General features: G+C 48.9%; 1 protein-coding gene across 1 annotated transcript in view; it reads right to left on the reverse strand.

The window, feature by feature from the left end:
- The window catches only part of Plcg2 (phospholipase C gamma 2), a 130,565-nt gene that overhangs the window by 62,259 nt on the left and 41,488 nt on the right, over positions 1 to 26,818 (reverse strand). The window contains exons 3-7 of the mRNA XM_020179755.2: positions 15,208 to 15,351; positions 11,787 to 11,880; positions 10,964 to 11,011; positions 4,007 to 4,091; positions 3,110 to 3,193 (exon numbers count right to left, since the gene is read on the reverse strand). Coding sequence (XP_020035344.2) covers positions 3,110 to 3,193; positions 4,007 to 4,091; positions 10,964 to 11,011; positions 11,787 to 11,880; positions 15,208 to 15,351 — 455 coding nt within the window. The remainder of the gene's footprint in view (positions 1 to 3,109; positions 3,194 to 4,006; positions 4,092 to 10,963; positions 11,012 to 11,786; positions 11,881 to 15,207; positions 15,352 to 26,818) is intronic.

Here is a 26,818-nt window from a genome sequence, read left to right on the forward strand (position 1 = left end):
GGTGGGGTTGGGGGGAGACACTGACCTACACAGGAGCTGTGAGGTTTCTCGAGCTGGCAAAAGCTATTTATATAGGTTGGGGCTTTGTTATTCAAATTCTAAACCACTGAATCAAAAATGCAGGGCCCAGCTGCAACTTGGCGGGAATACCACCAATGGCGGTGTTGCCCGGTAGGCAACAGAACAGCAGAGCGAGCTGGGTAGGGCTGGGGCCATGGACAAACTGTGCAAATGTGAGTTGCCTTTCACTCAAATGTCACATGCAGAACTGTGGACCCATTAAGGGACAGATATCACTTTCTTCAAGAAAAGTCAAATATCTGGGTTTTAACATACAATTCCCAGTAACATTTTTAAATTGTTAAACCACTAGACAGATGAAGTATGAGATGCAAGTACAATGTGGCATTCCAGCCACCAGGGAGCAGTATTTGCCTTGGTCAAATTTTTTATTCCCCATACAAAGTCCCACGTAGGGCACCCATGGGGGTTCAGAGATTCTGTGAAACTCAGGCAATCTTCCCTCTTCTTCTCTCTTCACCCCCCCACCCCCCCCCCCCGCTGCCACACACACACACTTAAAAAAGAACTGTAATTATAATAAAAAGTATAGGCTGTGGCCATGAGTGGTAGTGTATACCTGTAATCCCAGCATTCAGATGCAAAGGGAAGAGGATCGAGAGTTTGAGGCTAGCCTGGGCTCCATACTGAGCCCTTATCTCAAAAAAGTTCTGTTTTAAGTATGAGTGGAAATGCATCTTAGGCTTGGGGTTTAGCTCAGTGGCAAAACCCATGGGCAAGGCCCTGGGTTTGATCCCCAGTACTGCTAAGAAAGAAGAAATAGAGCTCATGTGCAAATCTTCCCCATTGGAGATGTCCACTGTGCCACAGGTGAAGCCACACCTGCACAGACCTTATTCTCCAGCTCTGCCTGCTGTTTGTCTGATGGGACAGCAGACTCCAAGGTCAAGGCACACTATTATAAAAACTAGTCTTTGCAACTACTTCTCTTGAGCGAATCAAGCTTTTCTCAATCCTGGCTAATTTCGTAAGATAGGGATTGTCCAAATTTCATATACATACCATCCAAACACTGTCAAGGAGTGACTATCAATAAAACTGACAGACTGTAACTTGAAGCTTTTACAAAACCCAGAGTTTTGTTGCTGTTGTTGAGGTCTCATTTAAAAGAGAGAGTTATACAGTTTTAAAAGTTTATAACAACTGATCTGATTGGACGCCTGCATTTTCACAGAGAAGGCTGAGTGAGCAGAAAAGATGTCTTCCACCAACATCACTTAGTCAAAGATTAAGCTGAGGCCAGAATCCAGCAACCCAATGATTAATTACTATACATGTGAAAAAGTGAGCATGTTGCTGTTGCATTTCTCTTGTTTGGTGGACTGAGGTTGAACCAAGCAATGGCATTTTTTTACTTCTTGAAAGGTGAGGTGTTCCTAATCCCAGCAGATAGGAAATAGTTCTCACACTTCTCTACCTCATGCCAAGTCCTGTAGTCACCCACAAGCATCCTCACTGTGTAGCCAGCCTGTAGCCCCACATGCCAAAAGCAATTAATAACACACATGCATCACTTTAAGTTGCCTGCACTTGCACCTTCCAATCTCCTGGCCTGCCCTTCCCCAGGAACCCGGGAACCTTCGCAGAGAAGACTGCAGCTGGCTCGGTGCAGTCAGTGGCTGCAGGCACCAGAGTCCCAGGTGCTCCCTGCTCCCTGCTCCCTCCTCAAGCCCAGTCTACACAGCACTTCTCCTGCTCCCTCTTCAAGCCCCTCTGCAGTCTACACCACCCTTCTCCAGCATTGACTGTAGTAGTTCCTACTCATTGTTCCACTCTGGAAATTGAGTCTGTGTGTCAAAGGATTTCTCTCCATCTCTCACCATTTTCAATTTGAAGCCACATTCATTTTGGTTCATGATACTCTGTTATGCTCTATGACAGGAAGCACATAACTGTCGTTCGAAAACCAAGTTAGTTGGTGCTCAGTGTCTTACCAGGGAACAGCCCCACTTTGACCTTTATGTTTTACAGGCGAGCATATATTTGTACAAAAACAGCAAAGTACTTGGGACAGATCTGAGGAAACTGAGGCATGCAGAGAACGCGGTAATTCTCCCATCCATCTTCCCAGCCTGCTGCAGCACGCACATGACATCAATGTTCCATGCAAGGCATGTGTCTCCCACACCTCAGCCTCGCTCACAAAAATTTGCACAAATACACTTAGGAGGATTAGTGAAGTCTATGTTCTCAACAAACACTCAGACTGAGCTCCTTGACTTGCCTCAAAACATCACGAACACCCTTCCAGATCACAAGAGACAGAAATGACTCATGTCTTCCAATTGGCTGCGTAAGGTTGCCTAGCACTGATGGACACGAATTTACCCAGCTGGTCCTCTCCTGAGGCCTTCAGGAGGGTCCCGGGTATGCTGCCAGCCTCTCTATGCCACAGTAAACAGTGTGGTGATGTGTTCTGAAGTCCCAGTGTACTCATTTCCGTAAAACACATTCCCCCAAATGCCACTTCCAGGTCACAGTGAACATGCATCTTGATTTTTAAAAAATCTAGGGTTGGGAGGGTATGGCTTAAGTGATAGAGCATTTGCCAAGCAAGCTCAAAGCCCGGAGTTTAAAACCCAGTACTGCCCAAAAATAAAAAATACAAGTGTATTGCCTTAATTAAAAAGTGAGACCTTGTTTTAAAATATGGATAAAAGTATAAAAAGAAGAAACACATAATTCCTCAATCCAAAGATGACTACTGTGAATAATTTGCTGAATTTCCCTCCAGAATAAGTCAGTACAGTGGGTTCACTTTTAATCACCACACACAGAGTTCTGATTGAATTTACTGTCGTTCACATTCCTACCAGGAAGGTAGCAAACACCATCCCCTCATTTCCCCACAGCTCTACCACAGTTAAAAGACTTTGCCAACTTAATAAATGCAAATTGTATCTTATGGTCACTCCCTTCTTGTGTTTCCTTGACTAAATGGAAGATTAAACACTCTTGTGGGTTTCTCAGATACAAAATAAGAAGGAAAAAGAACATCACTTCATCATTTGCTGACCAATTCCCTTACCGATTTTTGCTGCTCAAACATAAGTTTTTTATAGAAGAGATGAAACTGTTCAAAGTTGAGCTCATCTTTGTGTGCACCAATTTCCTGTAAATATAAAAAAAAAAGTGACCACATAACGTTGGATGTCCACCATAGGAACGCCTCCACCCTCCTTGCCTACAAGGCTAACATCAAACTCATATTCATCTGAATCCAAACTATCCCGAAGTTTCCAATTCACTTACCTGGGAAAACACTGAGCACAACCCACTCCCCTGGCACCCAAGAGGGAAGTCCCAGCCAGGTTTCCAAGAGCCACTCTTCCTTTTGGAAGATGGTAGCTTTGGATTTCCAAATCTAGATGGATTTATAAAGTATGTACATATAATTCATTTTTAAAGCATAAATTTTGGGGGCTGGAGGTATGGCTCGAGTGGTAGAGCATCTACCTAACAAGCACAAGGTCCCGAGTTCAAACATCAGTACCACCAAAAAAAGAATTTAATTTTTTTTTAAACCTGACTCCATCAATCAGATCTCATCAATTACTTCATGGCACTGGGCAATTTGCAATTTGTAATTTTGAAACACCTGTGTTCATATTACTGACAAGAAGACAGGCTGCAGGGCAGTCAGGAGAGCAGAGAAAGATGGACCGGTAGAAACAGATGGGTGTAGACGCTCCCAGTCCAACAGACGAGCAAACTGACTACCCTGATTACATCCTCTGCAAGGTCAGCGACACGACCCTCATACATTCACATGGCCCTAGCTGGCTGGACTAGATCAGATGAGCTCTAGAGGCAAAAGACTCTTCCAGGTCCCATTCCACCGAGCTTCGGGCTCCCATGGATTCACACCAGAGGCACCATGCAGCCCTGAGGTCATAAAATTCCCAAGCTGAACCACGAAACTTACCACAAACTTATCTTTGAGGAACTTGACACTGCTCACTTTGAAGTTGACCAGGGGCAAGACGGCCTTCAGCTCTCGGAGGCTGATGCTGCAAGAGAAAAAAGCATGGCCCCACTGACCTCAGGGGGAGGGGATTGGGAGGGGCAGCCAGGCCCCTGGCCCCACTTCAGCACCCTGCCTTAAGGAGACTGTTCATTGATCACTGACTGTGATTAAAACACTCAGGATCAAGGTGGAGGGGGGTCACCATGATGATCCACCTTGATGATGACTGTGGACATGGGTTGCATAGGAGAGTCACCATGTAGGGTGAGCCCCATGAGGAGAGTTGGTCCTCACCCTCCAGAGGTGGCCCTGCAGGCAGGTCCCATAGGAGTTCTTGTGTGGAAAGAACATGGCGTCAGGACAAAATGTATAGGGATTTCCTGAAAGCCAGAGAAGGGAAGAGGGCAGGAGCAGACAACATAGGGGCACCACCTACCACTTACCAGGCTGCCTGGTTGTCATCCAGGCCACACCACCACCTGCCCTCCCACATTCCACACCTACAAAGCACACGGCATTGGCCCCAACACTCAGAACAGGTAGGGGACTTGAGAGACACTGCTCAAGGTCAGATCGAGGCAGAAGCCAGCCTGGATTGGAACCAAATTCCACAACAGATCTGGTCCATGAACTGCTGCCCTGAGCTGCCCATCGGCTTCAGGTTAAGAGGAGACGGGGAGCGTTGTCTCCCAGCAGAAGCAACAATGACAACAGTAACCACAGCTGGAACTTCCAGTACCCGTCCGAAGTCTGGTTCATGCCAGACAGGAAACTGCCAGATACAGCCGCACCTGACTGCCTCTGGGCTTGAGTGGCACACACTGCACAGACAGCTGAGATCAGGGTGATGGGTAGGTCACAGGCATGAGATCAGACGCTTCCGGTCAGAGAGTCAAACAACTAGCAGAAAGGAACCTGCCTCACTTGGGTGTGAACAGAAAACAGCCCAGTCTCCCCAACACCATCAGCCTCTATCATCACCTTCAGAAGGGAGCAGCCACTTTGGTCCAGGGGTCCTGCAGAACAGTTAGCATGACTGGCCATCACAGTGCACTCCCACCTCCAGTCTTCCCACCTCTGGCTCTAACAGCCTCTCTAACATTAGAGACCTTGCCACAAAGGGCCCCTGTCCTCCCCTCCTGTCCTGCGGGGAGATGCTGAAGGCAGCCAAGAGCACTGGTTGGGCCAGGCAGACACCGCAGGCTAGGCCAGCTGCTCCTAGGTTGTTCTGACCCAGCCCCAAGTAGACCATGGGACAGCCCAGGCTTTAGCAGAATGAAGGTGGGGAAGCTGTGGGTCCAGAGCTTCAAGAGGTGGCAGAGAAAGGTCTGGATCAATGCTGGGAGCAAGTGTGAAGTCAGAGCCCTTCAGGAGCCCGGGCAGCAACAGGGCAAAGGAAGCTTCTGAGAACGTGAGGAGGCTGGGGAGTGTGTCTAGCTGCTCAAGAACCAGACACAAGATACAGGCGCGAGACTCCAAGACCTGACTCAAACCCAAAGGTCTCACCTTGGGATCAGACAGTTCTCTGGATTCCCAGTGGGAGCCACTGATCCCACTCCCCAGGCCCCTTTTCACTCCCACCTGGGTATGTGGACTCTGAACCAGCTCACAATATCAATTCCCCAGCCCCTGGAGGGGAGGAAGCCGGCAGCTCTCAGCCTCAGTCCTCTCTGGGACTCTTCTTCAGAGAGACAGACTGTCTCACCCAAGGTCACATCTGCCACCAGGGGCAGCCAGCATCCAAGGGCATGTCCATGCATGGGAACAAAGGCCTGGCCCACTGCCTCAATTCAGGCAGCCATGCAGGGCAGTCTCTGAACTCCCCTGGGGACCAGTGGGGACCAGCAGACATCACACGCACACGTGTGCGCACACACACACACACACAGAGACACGCGCGTACGTGCGCTGCCAGCTCCTGCTTCCTCCACTCCCCCAAACATGTTGATCTCACCCAAGCCCCCGATATTAGCCTCCTGTGCAAAAACAACAACTCAGACCATGTTTCTGGGGGCCTGACATGGAACCAAGCCAATCCCTTTGGGGAAGTACAGGAAACTCTCCTCCCCCCCACCAACCCCCACCCCGAGTACCACCAAAGGTGCCTCCCTCTTCCACAGCAGACATCACCAATCATGATGCTCTCCCTTCTCAGCCTGGCCAAGTGCCAAACCTTCACCTGGCACCCAGGTAGTCATTACCAAGCAAGCGAAGTCAGCACCTGATACTTCGCCCACCCGGTACTTCCTCCAACATCCTCACCATTTTACAGTAATGACAATGACGAACATTTGCTGCTGAATGTTTGCCATGAGCTAGAGCCTTTCACATGTGAACTCCTCAGTTCCGCACATCCACCAACCCTAGGTGTGAGGCAGGGTGTAAGAACTCTGTTTATTCTTTATTCTTATTCTTTTTATCTTTCTTTCTTTCTTTTTTTTCTTTTTTGGCAGTACTGGGTTTTGAACTCAGCCCCTAGCACTTGCTCTACCACTTGAACCACATCCTGGCCCTTTTTGCTTTAGTTTGCTTTTAGACAGTGTCTCGAAATTTTGCACAGGCTGTCCTCAGAACACGATCCTTCTACTTCTGCCTCCCAAGTAGCTGGGATTACAGGCATGTATCATCATGCCCAGTCCTGGGACTATTCTTCTCTTTTATGGATAGGGAAACTGAGGCACAGAGTTATTAAATCATTTACCCCAACTCACACAAACCTCAGCACTGCCCAACAGAACTCTAGGATGATGGAAATGTCTGCATCTGTGAGAACCAGCACACTCACACTACCCTCCTGCCACAGGTGGGCACTGCGACAAAGCCACGAGTGGTCAGCAGCTCCTATCCTGGGCAGTGCAGTTTGAAAGTCCTGCTTCTCTAAATGACCTCTAGACAGCAATGCCCACACCCTTGGGGATTCACGACAATGCAAATCCTCCAGCCCCACCCAGACCAGAAGCTATGGAGGTGAAACCTGCAAACTGCACCATACCACTCTCTCCAGGGGATGCTGACACACTCAAGTGTTAAAATCTCTCTCTAGACAGCCTTGGACTCAGCCCTAGCTTCACGATAAAATTTAAAATTTTAACTTTTAAATTAAATGACCAAAGAATCTGCTCAGATGTGGCAAAAGTCCCCACTTGAGCCTGCTGTACTGGAGCCTCACTGTTCACCACATGACCCTATTTGCATGCAGGAGCCGAGTGGACTCACACCTGTCTCCCACCTGCAGCAGCTCCCCTCCCACCTTCCTGATGGCTGAGCTCAGGCTGAGCTCTGTCCCCGCAGGGCTGAAGGAGAAAGGAAATAGGTTCCGTTTATGAAAATTCAGTGTTATGTGCAGGGGGTCAAGGGCTGAGGAAAACTGGCGAGCACAGAGAGAAAACAGAACACCTGTGCTTGCTGTGGGACCACCATGGAGCCCCCACCATGCAAAATGGTTCAACAGTTCCTGTCTCCACAGAATCTATCCAGAGAACCAGAGGCACGAACAGATGCGCACAGTGCACAGCTGTGTTCACAGCACCACTGCCCACCACAGCTAAAAGGTGGATGCATGGGGAGGCAGACATAGGAGGATCATGATTCAAGGCCAGCCCAGGCCAAAAAAAAAGTTGAGATTCTATTTCCAAAACACCTGGGTATGGTAGTGCATATCTATAATTCCAGCAACTCAGGAGGCAGAGGTAGGAGGATCGTGGTCCAAAGCCCAGGTAAAAGCTAGAGACCCCATCTGAAAAACAAACTAAAGCAGCAAAAGGACTGGGGCATGGCTGAAGTGATAGAACCCTTACCTAGCAAGCCTGAGGCCCTGAATTCAATTCCCAGTACCACCAAGAAATTTTTAAAAATGGAAGCAACTCAAGTGTCCTTCAGAAGTTGAATGGATAATGATGGTGTACACATACAATGGAATATTATTCAGCCTTAAAAAGGAAGGAAATTCAGCCAGGTGCAGTGGCTGTAATCCTAGCTACTTGGGAGGAGGAGATTGAGAGGATTGTAGTTGGAGGCCAGCAGGGGCAAAAAGTCCTCAAGACCCCATCTGAACCAATAAAATCTGGGTGTGGTGGATCTAGTCTGTCATACCAGCTACCCAGGAAGTGTAAATAGGGGAATGGAGGCCCAGGTGGCCAGGCATAAAGGGAGACCCTATTTAAAAAATAATTAAAGCAGCTGGGTACCAGAGGCTCATGCCTATAATCCTAGTTATTCAAGAGGCACAGATCAGGAGGACTGAGGTTTGAAGCCAGACCCTGCAAATAGTTTGTGAGACCCTATCTCGAAAAAACCAATCACAAAAAGAGGGCTGGTAGAGTGGCTCAAGATGTAGGCCCTGAGTTCAAATCCCAGCATTGCAAAAGAAAAAACTAAAGCAAAAAAGGCTGGGGAAGTGGCTCAAGTGGTGGACCACCTGTCTAGCAAGCATAAGGCCCTGAGTTTGAACCCAACCCCAGTTCTGACAAAAAAAAAAAAAAACTGAGCAATTATAGTGTCCCTATAAACTGTGGTGTACTTCCTACCCAGCTGGGTTGCTTTGGACAATCAACATAACTTCCCTGGGCCTCAGTGTCCTCATGTATAAAATGGGTGCCTAGCTCAGTAGGCAGCTGAGAGCATTCCGTGACTAGGTGAAGAGCTTAGAACAGGGGCTGCCGCCAACCACGGTCTGTCTACACACACACCAGCTGCTGCCATTTCACCTCTGGAGAGCTGAGAGGCAAAGCAGGAACCCGGGCCAAGCAAAGCACCTGAGATAATGGCTCCACCCAGGCCGGGCGCCTGCCCTCCTGCCTTCAGCCCTCCTTGGCTTTGGCTGCCCTTGGTTTTCCTTCAGGAAATGCATTAGTCAACCCCTTGTGGGCAACAGGAAAGGGAGGGAAACTGGCAGGGCTGAAGGTGGCTTATTTTTCATGGTTGCCTTGGTCAAAGTTGCTATTGAAAAGGTGGGATTTTCCACATGTTGACAGAAAGGCATGGCTGGACCCGCTGGGAGGGAGGAGGAGAGAGGGAGATGGAGCACAAGGACAAGGCCAGAGACAGGGCTTCCTCCTGGCTGAGGGTCTGGATCTCTCTGCAGGACCTGAAGAATCTACCCAGACAAGAGCGAGCCTTTTGTCTCTTGACCACATCAGATAGAGAAGTAGCCTTTGGATCCAGATCAATAACCCTGGGCCACCATTATGGGGACAGCAGTGGCCAGGACAGCTCCTTGGTCACCCTGGGCCAGAACCCTGCAACACTGGGACCTTACTGGCTCCAGCTTAGTGACACCAGAGGGCATCTGGCACGGGGGGACCACACTAAGTAGGAGGAAGAGTCCAGGAGGAAGCAGAGGGAGAGAGAAGACATGGAGAGAGGTCAGCTGACCTGACATACCAGGCTTTAACCACTTTGCGGTCAATAGATCCAAATGTTCTTGCAGGGTGCACTTAGATGAAACCACAGCTGCCCAAACCCCCAAAACAACAAGAGACAGACGACACTGCCACATATAAAGTCACCTTCAGGATGGACAGACTTCCAGAAAACGAAAAGGGAGAGTGGACAGGTTACTGCCTCTCATGTGATCTTGACATATCGAAACTAAGAAGAAAAGGAAAAGAATGTGATCGAAAGGTCAAATGTGAGGCTAAAGGAGACTGTAAAGTGCTTAGCACAGTGCCTAATTAATGCTCAATAACTGAATGATAGAGTTTTCCACCAGGTGTGGTAGTGCAAACCTATATTCCCAGCTACGTGGGAGGCAAAGACAGGAGGACTGACATTCAAAGCCAGCTCAGACAAAAAACGTCAGTGAGACCCTGACTCAAAAGCAAGTGTGGTGAAGCATGCCTGTAATCACACTACATAGGAGTCAGAGATAAGAGGACCACAGTCTGAGGCCAGCCCAGGCAAAAACTCAAGACCCTGTCTCAAAAATTGCTACAAGCAAAAGGGTTGTGGTGTGGTTGAAGTTGCAGACTATTTGCCCAGCTGGAGCAAGGCCCCAGGTTCAAGCCCTAGTACCGAAATAAATAAATAAAGGTAGTCTTTATCATCTGAGTATTAATAAGAACTAGATCCGTTAACCTCACCCACAAAGAAAGAAATGCAAATGTAAGCAAAGCCATGCTTTTCATCCATCAGATTAACACAGGGCAAAGGCTGAGGGTGCAGGGGTAGGATGGTCCCCACAGGGAAGTGCGACGTACCTGGAAATCTACATGGCCGCTAGCTGCTACACGATGTGACCCGCAGCTGCAGCTCCACGTGGAAGGATTTACCCTTCTTGCATCGAGGTCACACAAAGGCGGCGAAAAGCTTTTACCACAGTGCTAACTCAGGACAGGGAGTGACTCTGTGGCCGTCAAAAGGAAATGATTTCTGGGGCTACACAACAGTCACCTCAGGAAAAACCCAAGCTACACATCTGGGGAAGAAAAGACTGGCTGGCACAGAGCTCTGCGTGTGTGCTGCAGGGACCGTCCCCTGGACGGACGGGAAGTGGCCTGATGGACGTGTCATCACAAGGCCAGCACGTCACGGCCATCCAAGTTGTTATCTCCGCGTGGCCAGCCTCTCTCCTGACACAACGTGCAGGTGCCACACTGGTCATGTTTCCCACTGTGTTCCCAGGACAAAGGAAGGTGCTGGCTGGTGTTTGTGACGAGGCCCCAGTGCCCACGGAGGAGATGTCACCTCTGCCACTGGAGCTGAATTTTCTGTCAGAATGGAGGTTCCACCTGTGCTAAGGATTGGGTCACCATAGCCCCCCCCCCCCCCAGCTCTTAACACAGCGTCTGGCAAATCCAAACTCACGAGGACCTTGGCCACCAGAAGACCTGACATGCCTCAAATCCCTCGGCACATTTAAATAAGGAACAAAAATCAGAGTCCAAAGAAAACTGCAGAATTGTGAGTGATTCTTACCTGTTTCTTCTGGTTTGATCTACAGAATAAATCTGCTTCCTCAGCCAACTAGAAAGAGATTTGAGATGAGAGAGAGAAAAACAGGAGGGTGGGGAGAGAACACATTAGAAAACAGTGTACATCCAGGTAAATTCTATGGGATGGGGCAAAAGAATCTGAAACCAAAGGGTTTTCCTGCTTCCTGCTTCCTCCCAGGGCAGGTTGGAAAGCAGTTTTCTACTGTGGCTGACAACCTCTCAGCCACAAGGGCCTGTTCCACAAGTAAAGGCTGGGTTTCTATAAAGTGACAAATCCCCAAAAATCTAGCAAGAAACAGAGTACAAAGTGGAGGCCTCGGTTCACTGTGGGGTTGTAACTCACAACCCAACCCCACCCACACCCTCACCACACTAAAGACAGCCCTGAGGCCTTCATCGTCCATGAGGAAGTGACAGGTGGCCATTTCCAGACCCTACCCCGAGGCACCCTTGTCAGTCCACTTATCCCTTATTAAATCCTTTGCAGCAGAAGCACAGAGGATTGTGGCTTGGATTTACTGTGTGTTGGATTTAATGGGTCTCCAACACACACCACCAGTGGGTGTTACAGTCTCAGTTCCGACTCACTGCTCACCCCAAAGCCATAGCTAAACACCAATTAAGAGAGAAGCCTATCTGAAACACTGGAGCATCCACAACCACTACTGAGCACCACTGCATACAAGGCATTCAATGAACCTCAGAGACGTGAGGTCCCATTTTTCTTCCCTGGGTTCATACTCCCAAAGGCAGCAGAACAAAGGAGTGGGTGAGCGAGGACAGAGAAAAAGGGACGAATCAGGTACCTCTCGATCATGGTGGGAGTAGACGCCACCATCGCTTCTTGGTGTAAGATTTTCAAGCCAGAGAGCCATTTAACGGCGTCCTCTTTAGAGTCAGCTGGAGAGGGAATGGAAGAAGAAGAAATGCTGTGTGAATTTCTGGGAAGACCTCTGCCTGGAGAGCCAGCACAAGCACACTGAAGACCACAGAAGGGGACAGACCTGGGCTGGCTTGTAGAACTGCACGACACCCAAAGACCATCTCCTTCAACCTTGGTGGCCTGGGACCTGCTTGTCCGAGATAAGGCCACACTTGGAATAAATAATAAGTGGGCTCTTTCCCATGACTAATGGCAACAGACAAGAGTGACAATACTAGTGTGACCTTCACTCCTGCTGTTCTAAACAGCAGCTGATGTCATCTGTGTGCTACTGTTGGCTAGGCACCACTCTATGTTCCTTCCCTGTACTTGTCTAACCTTGACCAATGAGCTATGAGGGAGGTGGTGTGGTTATTCCCACTCAACACAGGGAGAAACCAAGTCTAAGACAGGTTCAGTGGTGTGTCTGAGGCCACACAGCTTTTAGGTGGTCGTTCTGGACTCAATATGTTCCCTAGAATTCAAGTATGGAAGCCCTCCCCACAGTGGAGGTGGGGTCATCAGATTTAAATTAGGTCATGGGGGGTGGGACCCCTAGGAAAGGATTGGTGCCCTTCTGAAGAAGAGAAAGAGACCCTGACCTTCCTCCCTATCAAGTGCTCACTGAGAAAGGCCACATGAATACAAGGAGAGGAGGCAGCCATCAGCCAGCCAAGGGGAGGCTCTCACCAGCACCCAACCATAACAGCACCATAACCTTGGACTTCCAGAACTGTATCAAAATAAGCCCCTATTGTTCCAACCACCCAATCTGGTATCTATGGCAGCCAAAACAGACTAAGACCGTGGCAAACAGAATTTTAAACAAGAGTCCACTCTGCTACCTGTCATGGCAGCACACTGATGCCATGAGTAAAAAAGCTGAAGATTTTGAACCCAGATTGGACTCAAGGACTGGGGTTCTCAGCCCCAGCTTCTCAGAGCATTCAAAACCCCAATGCCTGGGCCCCACCCCATAAAAACTAAATCAGAAGGAAGGCAGGGGACTCTCCCAGGCAGTGCCAGTGTGTATCCAGCTCTCAGGTCTTCGTCACTTCTGAGGCTGTAACAAATAACCACACACTTGAGGATTAAAGTACACAGATTTCCTTCTGCTACAGAGGTCAAAATCTAAAATAAATTGGCAGGCCTGCACTCCTAGAGCTTGGGGAAGAATCCTCGCTTCTAGAGGCCATATGCATTCCTTGGTTTGTGGCCCCACCTCACTCTGACCTCTGCTTCCACCCTCATGTCTCCTCCTCTAAAGCGGACCCTTCTGCTACCCTCTCAGAAGCAGCATTGTGATTCCACCAGCTAATCCAGGATAATCTGCCCAAGAGAACGCTTAATTCCATCATCCCTGCAAAGTCCCCTTCTCCATGCTGAGCAACACATTTACAGGTCCCAGGTGGCAGGACATGGACACCTTGGGAGGGCACTGCTCTGCCAAGAACCACTGGCTCAGAAGCTCGAACTTCTCATCTTGTCCTGCTGAAGAGTGGTAGCTTCTAGCGTTATGGCAATGAGTAAGGTGCAGGACCCACGAGAATGTGTACCACAGTCCTGTTTCTGATGGAGGCCGGGGAAGGGCTGGGAGCAGATGATGGTGTTGACATGAGAAAAGGGGCTACAGCAGTGGTAAAAAGGTTGCCCCATGCACAGAGGAAGATGGCCACTGAAGTCCATGCCATCACTGCAGGACTGTGTGACATTCACAGGTTCCTGCCTCATCAGTGCCATGCACCAGGCACTGCAGATGCATCCTCACTGTTAAACATCTGTCAGGTGACAGGCACCTGGTCACTCTGTGAACAGCCTGCCAAGGTCACCAACCTCATTCTTCCAGGAGGATGAGGAGAAAACTGACTCAGAAGGACTATGTGTCCCAGGGTGATGAGTGAAAAGCTAGAATCTCAGCCAAGGTCTGGAATTCAGGGCTCTAGAAGGACCTCAGAATGGGACACTCCAAAACTGGCATCCTGGACTCCCAGCCTTGGGCACTTGTGGTCTCCCTACCAAGAGCAATGGCCAGGGCTCAGCCTGCAGGTGGGGCTACAGGGTCAGGGGTCACGCCTTTCTTCCCCATCTCTACCACCTTCCACGCACCATGAGCCAGGCATTCACTCACCATTTCCCACATCCAGCTGGCTACTTCCCTCCGCTGAGCTCTTGTTCCCTGGACTACCTTCCCTCTGTCCTTCCAACTCTTACTGATACCTCCAAACCCAATTTCAAAGTAACTCCTTACAAAGCCTACTGTGGAATAAGGGCCGCTGAAGTCCTCAGCATGCTGTGCTGTGTGTGAGCCATGGTTCTGATCAAAGGGTGCCATAGCTGCCTACCTACACTGCCAACTCCCCAAGATGTTCACACTGCAGGCTCTAAGGGCAAGAACATGGTCTTAGTCCTCACTCTGGCTCTACTGACTGCCAGCACAGCCTGGCGCAGAGCACGTGCTCATGAGATGCTTGATAAAAGGATGAATGGGAAATTAATCAGAGCTGTTTGACCTCTAACTAAATGTTCCTCCAGCACCTAACTCTTGTAGTCCACCACTTTGGTCTCCTTCTGTAGCATTTCAGCATTTATTTTTTGGCATTAATTGTGACTGTGCTTACACTTCTAACTCAGTAGTTCAAGGACTGGACCTGAAAGCTACTAAAACCTAACGATGTGTATGCATGTGTGTGAGGTGTGCATGCATACATGTACCTATTGTATGCATGCGTGTGGTGTGGTATCCATGCATGTGTGTGCACGTGTGTGCTGTATGCAAGTCTGCACACAGTGTTCGTGGCTGTGCAAGTATGTGCAGTGTGCATGCTTGTGCGTGTGCTGTGTGCATTTGGAGTGTATTGTGTGCTGTGTACCTGCATGTGTGTGATCTGTGCACGTAGTGTGTGCATGTATGTGTGTGCACGTATGCATGTACACATAAGATCCCAGGACGGTCTCCTTGGATCAGTATCTGCTGAAGGAGAACAGGTGACATCTTCTGTCCAGTAGTAATCATATTAACCACAATTTATTCAACTCTCAAAGGGAGCCAGGCAAACTTAACATGCTCCTTCCAACACCCCAGTGAGGCAGGCATGATTTTCTCCATTTCACAACTGAGCAAATTGCAGCTCAGGGAGGTTAAGTTGCTTGCCCAGAGACACACAGCTGGAAAACAGCAGTGCTAGGACGATGATGCCCATGATGCCTGTTAGTGGACAGGGAGGAGTGAGCATCTGCTACTAGAGAGCTTCCTAAGGAGGGAACTGAGGAACCGGGAGGGGGAAAGCAGACAAATGTGCACCCACTTGCCAAGCTGAGTGTGCTGAGGACGAAGTGGGTGCCATACAGGATGGTGAAGCAGCAGTCCTCCTTCTGGCGCACGGCTTTTGCCCGCTCAAAATCCTTGGCATTCTTCCCCGGGCGGATTTCCTTTATTTCCATGATATCCACTGAAAGGAAACAAGCAGGAGCCAATCAGAAGCCAAGTCCACCGCACCCAAGGACACAGCCTCACCCCTGCACCTGGGCAGCTCCTCTGGCCCCCAGAAGGGACTCATGAGGCCAGCTCTGTACCTGGGTCCCCATGTGAGTTCAGGCCCCACTCCTCCTGGGAGCGGATGGAAGACCCGGAACCTCCCCAGGCACCTGCCAACTACATGGAGTGGGATGGCTCTTCTGCTTTGAATCCTACATGTCCCCAGATTTTTGTTAAAGGCTTGGTTCCCAATGCAGCAGTGTTCAGAGGTGGGCCTGTGGGAGGTGACTGGGTCACAGTGATGGCTTCATAACTTAGTGGGCTATCAGGAGGCTGTGGGGACTTTAGGAAGGGGACCACTGGTAGAAGTAGGTCACTGGGGAGGTTGCTGGAAGGGCACATCTTCTTCCAGTCCCAGCATGAGGTGAGCAGCTTCCCTCCACCATGGGATTCCTGCCATGATGTTCTGCTTCATCATGGCCCAGGAACAATAGAGTCAAGTGACCAGGGCCTGAAACCTCTGAAACCATGAGCCAAAACCATCCCTTCCTCCTGTAAGTTGATTTTCTCAGGTGTTTCATCACTGCAACAGAAAGCTGCCTGACACAAAAGGTTTGAGATTTCCTCTTGTCCCCTTCCCAAGATAGATACATTAAAGCTAGGACAATCAGTTTTGCTGATGGAAGTCAGAGTTGAGAGAAGGGACACAGAACATCCTGTCAAAACAACAGAAGAGCAATGATGCTCACCACCCGTCACTCTGAACAGCACGAAAGGTTCAACCGTCCTAGTGACCCTGACTTCGATCAGCTCTTCCCTCGAGTCCCAAAAGCTCCAAGTATTCTCTGGCTCAATTCAAGGGGGTAAAGAAAAACAAAGTCCTGAATGAATGAAAGAGAGAGAAAGAGAGAGAGAGAAGAAGAAGAAGGAGGAGGAGGAGGAGGAGGGGGAGGGGGAGGAGGAGGAGGAGGAGGAGGAAGAAGAGGAGGAGGGGAATGGTGGTCCATACCTGTAATCTCAGCACTTGGGCTGAACAGAGTACACGCACTAAACAGAAAAGTCTGAGAGAGAGGGAGGAAGGAGGACCTGCTCTGCACCAATGGCAGGAGGCAGAGAGGTGGCTCTGGCCAGGAATGAAAGAGGAGGGCTGAGTTAAATCTAGACACGTAAGAAAGTGCTTTTTTGAATGTTTCATTATTTTTTAATTGACACTTATCATGCATGGCATCCTGTGTAATGAGGAAAGACAATTCAGAGTCAGAGCGAAAATAGCAGCAAAGGTTCATGGCTGTTGCCAGGTAACGATGGGGGAAGCAGAGAATTCGAGGAGAGGGGACAGATGAGCTGAAAGCGTTCCACTCTCTCGTCCTCACGTCTCGCTCTACTGAAAAGGATTCTGGGAAGGAGAGTCACAAAATAACATGAATAGACTAAACACAGCATTTGTCCTGTCCCACGTTGATGGCGGGGTGGTTCTCACACATAGCTATTCATGTGATCCCATTCACAGATCACACACCACAACAGAAATAAAATACCACACAAAAATGAGTACGTGTAAAAGATGGTGGAGACCAGTTCATGTCTGGACTCTCACATGTCAGTGTCTGGCTTTGATCACCACGGTCAGGGAAAAGCTCTCTCTGGGAGACCCAAATGAATGGTTCACAGGGTAGTTTTGCTATTTGGGGGTGGCAGGGACCATGTGAGTTTGAAATTATTTCAAAACAAAGTTTTAAAATCACTTATCAATTACAGGTGGTCTTGCAAGGGGGGCAATGGCATCTCTAAGCCATGGTGGGGTAGAAAGAAGGGCTGGGGGACAGGGCCCATTCTCCACCCAACCTAGACCTCCACTCTATCTTCACTCCCCAAAAAAACAGATCCCAGGCTGGTGGAGTGGCTCAAGTGGTAGAGCACCTGCCTAGCAAGTTTGAGACCCAAATTCAAACCCCAGTACTGCCAAAGTAAATAAATAATAAAACATCCTTTCTGTGGTTCTAGGAGCAAATCAGCATTCCCTGTCTAGCTGTTTTACAGTTATCTAAAACTTTTTTATGGGATGAAGGTTTGTTTTCAAAAACAGTTACTCACCCACCAGGCTGGTCACAGCCCAGGACTTTCTTTTCTTTTTCTACGTAGTTTAACAAGTCTCTTACCCACAGCGTCTATCAGTGGGAATCTGTGAGGATTTTTTTCCCTTGCAGAATTTTAATGAAAATTTTGACACATGTACATAACCAGAGGAAAAAATTCAAACAATGTAACACTGTCAGCTGGCAATCACTAAGTCTTATCAATTCTACTTCCAGAATTGCTCTGGAAGCTGTCGACTTCTATTTGTTTCCAGCGCCATGATCTAAGCTGCCACTGTATCTTGCTTTGTCTACTGAGGTGACTCACCTGTCTGCCTGCAGCAGCACGTCCCCACCAGAGCCATCTCTAGGAAATGCTCATGCCACTCTTCAACAGTTTCCCACACCTGTGTTAGAACTGAGGACCACACTGTAGCCACGAGCAGCTGACACCCACTCCTACCACAGGACATTAGCCTGTGCCATTGTCCCAACTAGGACTGATTCTAAACCTGGTTTGCTCCAAGTCATCCCTTCTAATCTCAGCTCTACCAGCATGGAACTCAGACAACCTTATAACTCCTGCTGTGATCCACAGCAAGCCCTGTTCCTCCCTCTCCTCCACAGCACTTAGCAGGCCCGTACTTATCAGAGAGAATCTGCAATCACAGCTCTCTTTCCTCACACCGTGTCCCCAACCCAGCACAGTGGCCAGCATATGGTGGTCTTGACAAGGAAGGTGATGGAGAGAGATGGGGACTGCTCAGGGGACAGGGAGGGAGGAATACAGAAGAGGGGACAAAGAAGACCAATGGAAACAGAGACTCAGATGGGATAAAAGAAGGGCAGAGACGTCAGGAACAGAGTCAAGCCACTCAAGACAGATGGAAGAGATGCGTAAACACACGGATGAGACAGGAGCATGGTAAGAAAGAGTGTGAAATGCCAAGAGCCACTCTAAACCTGAGCACTTCACTTCAGAGCAAGAAGCACCCCTCAAAGCCAGGCCTGTCCCAGGAAAAGCTGCAGGGACATGCCTGCATCGGCCAGGCTGACTACCTCCACTACATCACCTGACTACTCCATCTTTCTTCTCCCCAGGATCACCACACTTCTATCCTTTCTCCACTTAATGGCCTTTGTTCTTTTGTCAAAGATCAGAGGATGGTGTGTGTGAGCTCACTCCTGGCCTCTCTGTCTTGAGCTTTGATCTGTTCATTTATTTTCCTTTTGTGCCATGATTGCACTTCCTCGCTTACTGCAGTTCAGGTAATGCAGTCCTCTAACTCTGCTTGTCTTCAATGTTAATTTGGCTCCTCTAGGTCTTTGGCCTTTCCACATAAATGTTAGATGTGGTTTGTCAATGTCCACAGCAGAACTTGCTGAGATTTTCTGACACAACTCCTAAAATCCTTGGCATTTCCAAAGTGATGTGTCTTTTGCACAGTTGGGGGCCCCTGGAGAGCCTCAGGATGGCAGCTCGTTGCTGGAGGACCCAACCATGTGACTACAGGGCTGGAACTTTCAGTCCCAACCCCACCCTTCAGGGAGAAGACGGGCTGAGTGTTAAGTTGACCACAATGGCCAATGATTGAATCAATCATCCTATATAATGAACCTTCCATCCAAACCCAACAGGACAGAGCTCAGAGAGCTATGGTTGATTCACATGGAGGCTCCTGCAGGGGGCCCACCAGAGAGTTCAGAAGTTCTGCAGCCTCCCCTACACCTTGCCCTGTGCGTCTCCTAAATCTGTTCATCTGTATCCTCTGTAATAGTCTTTTTGTGGAGGAGGGGAGGTTCTGAGTATTGAACTCAGGGCCCTGCACTTGCTAGGCAGGCACTCTTTCACTAGAGTGGTGCCACCAGCCCTTGTCGCTTTACTTAATTTTTAAATTAGGGTCTTGCTTTTATTCACAGGCTGCCCTGAACCACTAGCCTCATGTTTATGCTTCCCAGGAAGATGGGTGACAAGCACATGCCACCACACCCAGCCTTTTACTGGTCTCAATAACTCTTTGCCCAGACTGGTCTCAAACCATGATCCTCCTACTCTCTGCCTCCTTAGTAGCTGGACTTACGGGTGTGAGCTACCCCACCCGGGTCCTCTGTAATATTCTTTACAATAAATTAGTGTTTCATTGGATTCTGTGAGACACTGTAGTGAATGCACTGAAACCAAGGACGAGGTTATGGGAACCCCAATTGTAGCTGGTCAGTCAGAAGCATGGGGCTTGTGTAGTGTGGGTGCTCTTGTGGGACCGAGCCCCAGCCTGTGGGCTCTGATATGATCTGCAGGTGAACAGTGCCAGAATTAAACTCAATCAGACAACACCCAGATGCTGTCCACTGGAGCAATGCGGGCTTGGTGTGTGGGGAAAACCCTGCATGGGTGGTGCTGAGCGCTGAGTGACAAGGAAGGAAAGAAGGAAGAAAAAGAAACACCTCGGTTTTTCATTTCTCAGAGGTGAGGCATTTTGTGTTGTACTGAGCTTTTGAGAACAGGAAACAAAGAATTTAGTTTTTTTCTGTATTCTGTTAGATTTTGACTGGGGCTATGCTGAATCCATAGCTCAAGCCAGGAAGAACAGATCTCTTACCATATCCAGTCTTCCTAACCGTGGACACGGACTACCCATCATACTTTTAAGTATTAGCTAGAAGCAAGATGCTTAAAAGATTGGATACACTTGATCCTAGCCCTCAAGGGTCTGACAGATATATTGGTCTCGTTCCTGAAGACAAAAATAAAGGCTATAATACAATAAAGCTCTTACAGCACACTCACTACACAGAGGCACCTTCCAATGGTTTGTGGTTTGCTGGAGCCAGAGGCAGGGATTCCTGTTCAAGTGACAACTTGGGGGCGGGGGTGCCAGCCAGTGGCCAGGGAGGGATGAGCAGGAGGTGGAGGCTAAACAATGCTGTGGTTCTGGTGGGGGATGGGCATCAGCCTGGTTGGGGGTCTGGAGCATTAATCACATCAGAGAAGCATCCTCCTGGAGGTGGGGACACTGGCCTCCTGTCCTCCCTGCCAGTTGCTGGCTTATAAAGAGTACAACTTGGCAGGCAGGTGGCAGCTGGGAGCCATGGCAGCCAGATGTGCATGAGCTGGTGACAGGCTGTCAGTGGGCCTGACAGCATCCTCCACACCGACTCATTTCTCACAGCTGTGCCATGAGGCAGGTGTAATGACAACTGTCCCTGTTTTACAACTGAGGACACTGAGATGTGGAGAAGCAAAGGACCTTGGCCACACTCACCAGCCAGGAAGCAAAAGAGGCAGAATTTGATCCTGGGCTCACAGTCAAGCAGGTGAGTTGAAGAAGCAACATAAGAATATGCATGCCAATTCTAAAACAGCCCCTCTACACACACATACAAACACACACACACACACACACACACACACACACACACACACACACACACACAGCTCTGTTAAGATACAGAACTCATACCTTACCACTCAGCCACTTAAAGCATACAATTCATTAGGTTTGAGTGCATCTACAGATATCTGCAACCATTACCACAGTCAATTTCAGAGCACTTTTTGTCACACAAAAGGAAACATGGACCCTTCATCTCTCTTATCATCTCACTCCCTTATCCTCTTCCATCTCCACACTGACCCTAAACAACCACTGACCTCCTCGCAATCTCTACAGAATCGCCTATATGGACAATTCACATGAAAGGAACCAAATAATATTCAGTCTTTTGGATCTGGATTCTTCACGTGGCACAGCATTTTTAAGACTCATCCACACAGAGGCATGAATCAGTACTTCGCTCTCTGTTATGCGTAACATTCCACTGTCATATACACCGCAGTTTACCATCCATTGATGGACATTTGGCTGTTGTGAACATTCATGTCAGATGCTTGGCTAAAGCTGAACACCTCTTTTCAGTTCCCTTGGGTACATCCTAGGTAGAAACCCATTCTCCCTGCACCACACCCTTGGAGTGCAGGGAGGGCAAAGGGCTACAGTACAATGGTGTGTACCCTTTGTGTCGTGGGGCTGTCCAGCCTACAGCCCAGGCCAGGTGTGATGCCCACAGGTCCTGAGCCCTGTGGCTGGAGCCTTCTGGGATGACAAGACAATGGCAGAGCCATCACCAAGACTTTCATGGCCATGACTGCCATGTCCCAGGCTTGTGGGTAAGCAGTGGGTAAGGTCCAGAGGCACCAGGGGGGGCTGCCTCCTGCCACCTATCCTTCAATAACCCAGAGCCCAAGGAGGCAGGAAGGAGCTCCCTCACCAACCATGGTGGTTTTCTGTTAGTCATCAGCAGAGCCGTTGTCCACCTAGACGACTTTATCAATGTGGCCAGCATGGACCCTACAGCAGGCCTGTGCATCCCTGACCCTCAGGTGCACAGCAGCACAGAGACTGAAAAGACCTACCATACTCTGCCAGCCAAGTTTATCTGAGCCACTGCTCCGACCTGAGGCTGAAATAACAGCCTAGTGTCGGGGTTGCAAACTCCACATTCCCAGGGGCCACCAAGTCATAAGAAATGGCATGGCTGGTACGGGCAGATGTGCTCTGTGCCCAGCTTGCCTGGGTTGACCTCCAGCTCCCCACTCCCGGCAGTGACTTCAGACAGTAACATCACTTCACGCCCGTTTCCTCATATGAACACCAGGAGCAGTATCAGTACTTATGCACGGTGCTTCTGCGAGGAGTAAATGAGTGTGTGTACTCATGTGTGTGTTGTCAGTTAAAATAGCACCTGACACTTTTAACTAACAAAGGTATAGAAACCTGTATGTATTTTTTTTGCCTATTCTCTTTTAAATGATTAAGTGAGCAAAGCTGGACGCATATGAGTGATAAGAAATAACAGCCTCCCTTTTATCTGTTGTGAAATTTGAAGAGGCAGAGCTTTGCGTAGTGATATGGAAAAACCCTATGACAATTTATCTAAACAGCAGAGTGGATATACAAACCTGTGTGTCCACAGGTATATCCACATGTGTACACCTACGTACTGTATACAGGTAACTTACACCATCCAATTCTCACTAGCTGGATATCCACCACAGCTTATAAAACTCTCTACCCCAAAAATGCACCATCCACATCTCAGACCTCTTCTAGGAGGTTTGAGTGCAGACACCAAAAAAAGAAAAAAGAAACAGTGAAGCTACGTATCAGTCTGCAACAGGAAAGGAGCATGCCCACTGCTCTGGATACTGAAAGCCATCGTGTGTCAAGCCTGGCATCTCACCCACCATACCAGGCCCTTTTTGAGTCCTGGTATTTGCTTCTAACAAGCCTAGTACCAACCAGGGTCCACTATCAAAGACCTCTGGCATTATTAACAGAGTACTTCATTGTTTCCACTGCAACCCAGGTTAGTGGGAGGACAGAAGAAAATAATTCAGAATGATTACTGTAAAACTTCCTGTGTTAGCCAAGGCTTTTTACTGAAAGATACAATGTGGCTCGGAGTTTCAGTCCATCATGATGGTGAGGTTGTAGCAGAGAAGCCAGGAAGCAGAGGTGGGGGAGAGGACAAGAGCTAGCCCCCAAGGAAACACGCCCCAGTGACCTACCTCTACCAGCTAGGTCCCATCTTCCAAAGCCTCCAGAACCTCCTAAAGTAGCACCACCAGCTGGGACCAATCCTTCAATACGTGAGCCTTTTGGGGAATACTTCATATCCAACCCATAACACGTGCTTGGATATGAGACCATAAAAGCATGGAGTCACTGGGAATTTGTAGCTGACAGTGTTTTGTACTTTTAAGAATAGGCTGGGTTACTTCAATGGCTAAGAGCTTTAAGAATTGCTGAGGAAGCTGATTGGGATTTTCAGATCAGTTGATCACCCAGCAGCATTTGCACCTATGGAATGTGACAGAACATAATTGCTGTCCCAAAAAAGTTGCCCTCCAACATGTTTTCAGGGACATATAAGATTCAGCTAAGGAGGAACACTCACATTTGTGCAAGCGCACGTGTGTAGAAAAACATGAGAGGAAGTACTAGGAGAGTGTCACCAATTTGCTGACAACAGGCATCACTGGTGGAAGGACATAGGCAAATGACGGTCAATGGGGGCTCCGCACTGGGTGAAAATTCTGGCCAAGGTCACAGTTGCTAAAACACTGACATTCTTCTCTAAGCAGACTATGCGCAGAGCTCAAACTGCACTTTTGTGTGGTGGGGCTCAGCAGCTGGGTTTCCTGCTTGAAGAAGTGAGATAACACAGCCACAAACATGGCCTCGTCTTTCCTCGCCTCACCCTCTTCCCAGCATCACTTCGGGTCCTCCCCACCACAGCTCCTGGAGTTGGCCTCACTCCTCCTTCCTGCCTTCCCCACCAATCAACTTCAAACACATCCTCTGGGGTTTTGGGGATCCTCCTCCCCACCTACCCCCACCCTCTGCCTTGTCTTCCTCTGACTCTTCACTTTATACCATCAACCCTTTGGCTGGCCATGGCCGTGACACCAACACCAGTCCATTCTCTCTCATCCTATCCTCAGCTTTCCTCAGGCTCCCCCCATCCCTGGAGCATCCTCTCACCCCCACGCCAGAGGTGGCCCTTTCCCCAGTTTCCACACATGACCCGAAGTGGCACCATCTATCTACCCACACACCTGACAAAAATATCTTCAGAGACGCTCAAGACATCACCAATAGGAAAAGGATGGGCAGAAGACTTGGTACCCACCAACACATGCTCCCACCCTTGTGGCAAACTTGTAGTCATCCAACCAACCAGGGAGTCACAGCACCAGGCTGACTAGCACTAGGGATGCCAGGATGAAGCAGATGGAGGAGGTCCCTGCCCTGGGAGTGCTGGAGGGAGGAGAGGCTGTGCTAACACATGTAAATCTACACTGGCACTCAGGAAAGTAAGAGTCCAGCGGAGACACATCCCAGCAGAGAAGGCGTCCAGGGTGGGAGGTGCTGTCTGGGCCAAGTCATGAAGACCGTGCTCAGCACAGGAAGGGAGGACAAGGCCCGTGATGGAATTCTGGAGTCCAAAGACCTTGGTGCAGACCAGGAGGCTTGCTCCCCACCAGCACATGGGGGTTGGAGGGCTGGCCAGGTCCCCTCCTATCTCTGCTTCCTGATCTGCATGGAGGCTGGTTTCCTTGAGTTGCTGTGATGTTCCAATGAAATGCCTTGTGGCCCCAGGAGGTCTCAGTCAAGATCAGTTTAGCTGTTCCCTCCCACCTATCAACCACGTTCCTCACGGCTGCTACTTTCACTTTAAGTAAGACAGGGTCTCAGGTTGGTACCCTGCTCTTAGAAACCCAGGGTGTCAGGCTCCTTGGCACCTAGCCCCGTCTGACCCAGATGGGCACCAAGCAAGATGAGCAGCAGAACCCGAGTTGAGAGAGGCTTCCCCGGGTACAACACGGAGGAGAACACAGAGCCCAGCTTTGGAAGAACCTAAAAGAGCTGGGCTTCACATGCAGCTCTTCCTTTCCTGGGTGTGTGACTAGGGTGGGCCACTTTAGTCTGGTTTTTCTTCCACTTGAGGTACCTCCCCCAGGTAGGTACACCTGAATGAACTCTATACAATGTAAATTGCCTGAAGAGTTTTAGAGACTAAAAAACACCTATGGCCTGGAGATGGAGGTAGGACTAACCTTACCTTCTTTCTTAAGGAAAAAAAAAAAAGCAAGTAACACAATTCATGGGGAGCACATCCTAGCCTTTGAGGCTAATTACTCAAGTAATTAGGTAGTTATTACTCCAATTTTTTTTAATTGTTGCTTGCTGGGAGATTTTTTGGGGGGAAGGTCGTTTGTTTTTTGCAGTACTGGGGATTGAACTCAAGGCCTCATGCTGCAAGAACTCTTCCACTCTTCCTTTTGGTTTTGGTTTTGAAATAGGGTCTCACACTTTTGCCTGGACCAGACTCAAACCAAGATTCTCCCATCCCTACCTTCTGAGTAGCTAGGATCATAAGCATGTGCTTCCACACTGGGCCCCTGATGTTTGAAGTTTGTGCAGAGGTACCGTTCCATGCTTGAGTCTAAGATGAGACAAGGGAACTTTTTATCCCCTTCCCCTACTCTTCCCCAAGGGAGGGGCAGGGATACTTTCCAGTGGTGAATCTGGAAGAAGGAAGGGGCATAGTCAGCTCAGTCTTCTTGTCCTGTTCTGGTCCAACCGTCCCCCCACAACAACCACCTGCCTCCCTTGCTTCCTGCCACCTGGAGACGGCCTACCTCTAAGACCCTTGTGGGCATCCCATGGTGCCAGCAACAGGCTGGGCAAGGCAGGGCCTGGGCATGATTCTGACCATGCTTTCCAGGCAGCCCACCAAGCACAGAGCCCACCTCTTGCTCGGTAGGTAGGCAGGTTCAGTGGGTTCTGTGTTTCACTTCTCTGCTGTTTCTCGGGCTCAGTGGGGGAGTTCATGCTTTATACACTAAAACCCCCGAAGCGGCCCAGCCAGTGGTGTTGCTTACACAACAGACTTTCTCCTCCTGCTGGAAACTAACTGAGAATAACTCTGTTCACGGTGCATGCGGGTGACAAGACAGAGCCCACCCTCGGCCCCCTCTTCCTTGTGCTGCATTTTTATATGCACTGAAAAAATATACACCTAGCACCTCTAAACTGTGAAATCAAGCTTCCTTTCTACATAACACTAAGTTAGGAAGAGCGAGTCAATTTTAAAACAAGCATTGTGCATCCAATGGTACAGGTACGATGCAGACAGAAAAAAATGATTAGGGTAAAACGGGAAGAAATTGATACTTTTTATACAAAATATTAAACTTTTGGCGGGGTGATACTGGGGTTTGAACTCAGGGCCTCACACTTGCTAGGCAGGCATTCTACCACTTGAGCCACTCTACCAACCCTTAGAATATTAAACTCTTAATTTGCTTTGCTCTAAACTTGTTCTACGTATCAAAATTACCACAAGCTGGGCAAGGTGGTACACACCTGTAATCCCAGCTACCCAGGAAGTGGAGGCAGGAGGACTGGGAAATCAAGGCCAGCCCAAACAAAGATAGTAAGACCCTGTCTTAAAAACAAAACAATGGCTGGGGGCAGGGTGTATGGTTCAAGTGACAGAGCACTAGTCTGCCATGCTCAAGGCCCTGGGTTCAAACCCCAGTCTACCACCAAAAATAATAATTAATAATAATAATCACTACCACAGAAAGTCCTCCATGTACAAAACATCATTTAGCAAAGTCAACCCCCCCCCATATGAACTAACCAGTTTTTTTGTTTTGGGTTTTTTTTTCTCTTTGGAATCATATACACTCAGATACTATTTCTCAAATGAAATCGTTTAATCATCAGCATTATGGTTGCTATAGCTATGTATTCACTATTTTTTCACTCTAGTATTGTATTTTAAGAATGATTT

Source organism: Castor canadensis, chromosome 15 (genome assembly GCF_047511655.1).
Source record: "Castor canadensis chromosome 15, mCasCan1.hap1v2, whole genome shotgun sequence".
NCBI lineage: Eukaryota > Metazoa > Chordata > Mammalia > Rodentia > Castoridae > Castor > Castor canadensis.